The sequence below is a fragment of the Diadema antillarum genome, unplaced genomic scaffold (genome assembly GCF_040938485.1).
Source record: "Diadema antillarum isolate AM-2024a unplaced genomic scaffold, OU_Dant_1.0 seq00001216_RagTag, whole genome shotgun sequence".
Classification (NCBI taxonomy): Eukaryota; Metazoa; Echinodermata; class Echinoidea; order Diadematoida; family Diadematidae; genus Diadema; species Diadema antillarum.
In genome coordinates, this window is record NW_027272008.1 from 363,935 (window position 1) to 367,923 (window position 3,989).

The 3,989-nt window shown below is 36.0% G+C and overlaps 1 protein-coding gene across 1 annotated transcript; it reads left to right on the plus strand.

The window, feature by feature from the left end:
- Nucleotides 1-538: 538 nt before the first annotated feature.
- Nucleotides 539-2,640, plus strand: LOC139744884 (uncharacterized). Its single transcript, XM_071655294.1, has 2 exons — nucleotides 539-695; nucleotides 2,329-2,640. The coding sequence occupies exons 1-2, from the start codon at nucleotides 577-579 to the stop codon at nucleotides 2,513-2,515; spliced, it is 306 nt and encodes a 101-aa protein (XP_071511395.1). The 5' UTR covers nucleotides 539-576; the 3' UTR covers nucleotides 2,516-2,640.
- The last annotated feature ends 1,349 nt before the right edge of the window (nucleotides 2,641-3,989 follow it).

Sequence of the window (3,989 nt, forward strand, 5' to 3'; positions counted from 1 at the left end):
TCCATCGTATTTCTCTTCGCATCTTTTACTTTGATTGAAAATGACACATCGACCGTTATGTATTACTTTTGTATTCCTATTTCTTCATGTATATATCCAAGCTGGACATTCTGTATTATATTTTGTTATATACCATGTATTTTCCATCGAGAAATACGAAAATAAATTGAAATTGAAATTGAAATTAATGTGGCTTAGTGTGTTACATACAGTGTATTAACATTTGCTTGCATTCTCTGTATGCTGCATGTAATTCAATTTTTATTTATTTTTGTATCATAGGAAAAACAGTCACTAAAATATTGGGAAAAGGAGAGAGATGGAAAATGGTTTGAATATCAATTGCAAGTGCTGATGGATGAAACTATGAATATAAGGGAGAGAAATACTAGTAACAGATACTAATATAATGAAAGAATACATTTATAGGATTAAAAGATAAGAGTGCTATAATGCTTCAGTATTTTTATCGATGTTAATGAGATGCTTTCACATATATCCAATATCCTACTCCACTTTGTGTGTACATCCAAGGTTCTCGGCTTCCTCTGGTATGGCCCAAATCCGATTGGTCGGATGTGGCTGCACTCCTGCGGCATACGGCTGGAGGACCTCAAGAAGACGGGAAACCTGCCCTACCTGGTGGCCATCTTCTCTAAAGCCGCCACCGCCTTCTTCTTGAATGGCTTCCTCAGGTACAGGTGTCGAAAAAGGTTAAAGGGGATGGCTAGTATACTGATCAGTGGGAATCAGTGGGAATGCTTGGGGATGATTGTTCCCATCCATGTGGGATTCATTTAAGAGTACATTATATATCTATTGTTCTGTGAAAATTATTTGCTTCAGAATGGTGTCATATTCTCGTAATGTGCGGTTTAATGTTTCCAGGTTTATAGCATGCCTGTACAGTGACGGGGCATTAAACTGCACATTACTTGAATATGAGACCGTTCTGAAGCAAATAATTTTCACACAACAGTAGATACATGTATATAATGTAGTCTTAAATGAATCCCTCAAGAAGTGGAACAATCATCCCCCAGCATTTCCATTGATTCCCACTGATCAGTTACTAGCCATCCCCTTTAAAGGGATGTTATTGTTTTGGTTGAGATGAGGATTCGGCTTTTAAGTTTTTGCAAGATGATTAGAAACCACTTATGAAATATCAAAGAGCATACTATTCTATAAAGAGGAATGATAAATTATTTGATGAAAATTGGTTTAGAAATGGCTGAGATATCCAAAAACAGAGTAAAACAAAGCGATCCTAATAAAGGTGGGACTCACCCTTTAGTAGGATTGCTTTATTTTGGATATTTCAGCCATAATCAATATCAATTTTTATCAAATAAACTTTGAAATCTGTTAGAATTGTATCCTCTTTCATATTTTGGAAGAGGATTCTTATTACTTCACAAAAAGAAAAAAGAAGTTGGAAACCTGAACCCCATTTCAACCAAAACTAAATCACCCCTTTGAAGTGCTGAGTCTCTTCTCCCTGCTGCTGTTTCACAAGAACAGAAATGATTTTTAGCCCATTGCTCTTTTCCTTGGTTGTTGTGAAGTATCGTTTGTACTGTGCATTGCTCGTCTTCATCTAATACTTGTTTGAATTGTGTGCACCCGTGCATCTCATTCATCTGTTGAATGAAGCTTTTTTTTTTTTCTACTGCTTTTTTTTCTGTTGTTGTAATAAGTTTGAAGATCTCTTCACTGCTGTGAAGAGATCACTTTTTTCTAAGGTTTTTTTTTTTTTTTTTTGCTGAATATGTCCAAAATATTTTTACAAAAGACATCAGCTTCAGAGAAACTGAACTAAAATTTAGCTAGATTCAATTGATTCTCCAAATTTTGAGTGCTATGATGTGCAAAAGAGTTAGAAAGAAAACTTTTGCTATGTACAAAGTTGATAAAGCCCTGCAGTTATTACCACCTACTATTGACTGTTTGTCACATTTTGATTTTGTATACACCCACTTATATGTGCTTGTGTTTTCTCTTTCAAAGTTTAGTAAAATCCGTCACTTTCCAGGGTATATACAATTTATTATAAGAACAATAGCAATGATAATGATAATTTTGAATGATAGTGATAAAATAGTTCTGTATAAGTGTAATAATGATAATGACAATGATAATGTTGATAATGATTGTAACGCTTTTCATGCCATGGTGTTTGCTTTGCAACATACTATTTCACCAGTCACAGGATCCAAACCTGCATTAGCACTGTACTCACTCCAGTCCCGAGAGATTTTTTTTAATCAGGCTGTCACTGTATCATCATTTGTGAATTGAATGTCAATTCCCTCTTCTTCTTCCTAGATCTGGGATGGGCGTGGTTACCTTGGAGGAGGCGTTCTATGCCAGCGTGAATCTGTCAATCATCCTCGCCCTGCTAGAGGCGACGCACGCCCCCTTTCATGGGTTAGGGCTGCCAGCATACCTCGTCAACATCGGTTACGATACAACCTGCCTCATCATCATTGCACTATTTGTCATTGCATTCTGATGAAATTTGAAGTTGACGATGATGAAATATGCCGGTTGTGCTTCTGACGATGATGACAACATTTGGTGGGAATGAAATTCTGAAATGTGATAATGGTAACAAAGATGTATGACATCTGCTGCCTATGAAGGTGATGATGATGATGGTGGTCATGGTCATGGTCATGATGATGGTGATGAGGATGAGGATGATGATGGTGGTTATGGTGATGATGATGATGATGGTGATAGTGATGGTGATGATGATAGTGATGGTGATGATGATAATGCCAGTCATATAGTTATGATGTTAGTGTGAGTGTGCTGATGATGTAAATGACACTGCTGATCTTGAAGGATTATCAAAGTGTATCAAGTGGATCAAGACATGCTCTTTCCTGTAGATATTCTGGCTTTTAAAAATTTTTAAGTCTGAGTATTTCCCCCATGAAGTTCTTCTCTGAAGAAGTAATGCACAGCCTTAAGAAATCACACAATGAATTTCAGAGATCAACAAGGTTCATTCTGAAGGCAGTGTCTTAAAGATAACAGATCTCACGGTATTACCCCACAGGTAGGTAAGTGACTCCAAAATCTTGCAAGCCATTCATCTATATGTGATAAAAATTTAAAGCTGCATTACAAATCTCTGGTAACGGGGAATTGTTAGTTCATCATCTCTGTTTTTACTTTCATTTGCTGCTTCATCTCCAGCCACCTTTATATACATTTCTTTTTCTAGTCACTGGTAATCAAAATATGCATTTGTATTCTATTATATACATATTTATATATATTATATACAGGGCTCAGCACTAGCAATGGCCTGGTGGCCCTGGGCCACTAAAAATTGATATTAGGCTACCAAATTTCCAAAAAGGCCATCTTTTGGTGGCCCGATTATGCAGCTAAAATTAAAATGAATGTGTATATACATATGTATGTATTTCCTTCTACTTCGGGCTTCTGCGTTTCTTTTTCAGATCAGCAAGATTTCAAATTCAAAGATTCAGTGGCCCAAGTGGGCTACCAGCAAAAAAAGTTAAGTGTTGAGCCTGTGTGAAATGTGAATGAACTAATGGGACACAATGAAATCATCAAGATGTTAAACAATTTTCTGTCATTTGCTGCATGTTGCATTACTTTCAGACAAAGAGATGTTGAGTGACTCGTACACATTTGCCTGTCATTTCTGTATTTGATATTGTGTGTCTTTAGATGTGCGTTGTTTAAGACACTTTTAGTGCATGATTTGATATCATCTTGATTTTAGTGTATCACTTACAAAAGTTGTGTTGTTCTTCCAGATTATACCTTTGAAAAAGGAACATTGTTATGGATGTGTGGGACTACATGGGATGTTTGCATTGTGATGTTTACTAGTAATTTTATGTGTGATACACTATTGCAATCATGTACTTATTACTGATTTATTTTTCTCAAATACTGGTCTTCCATGTCAGTTGAAAAGGATGTATAAATGAACAAAATTGGTT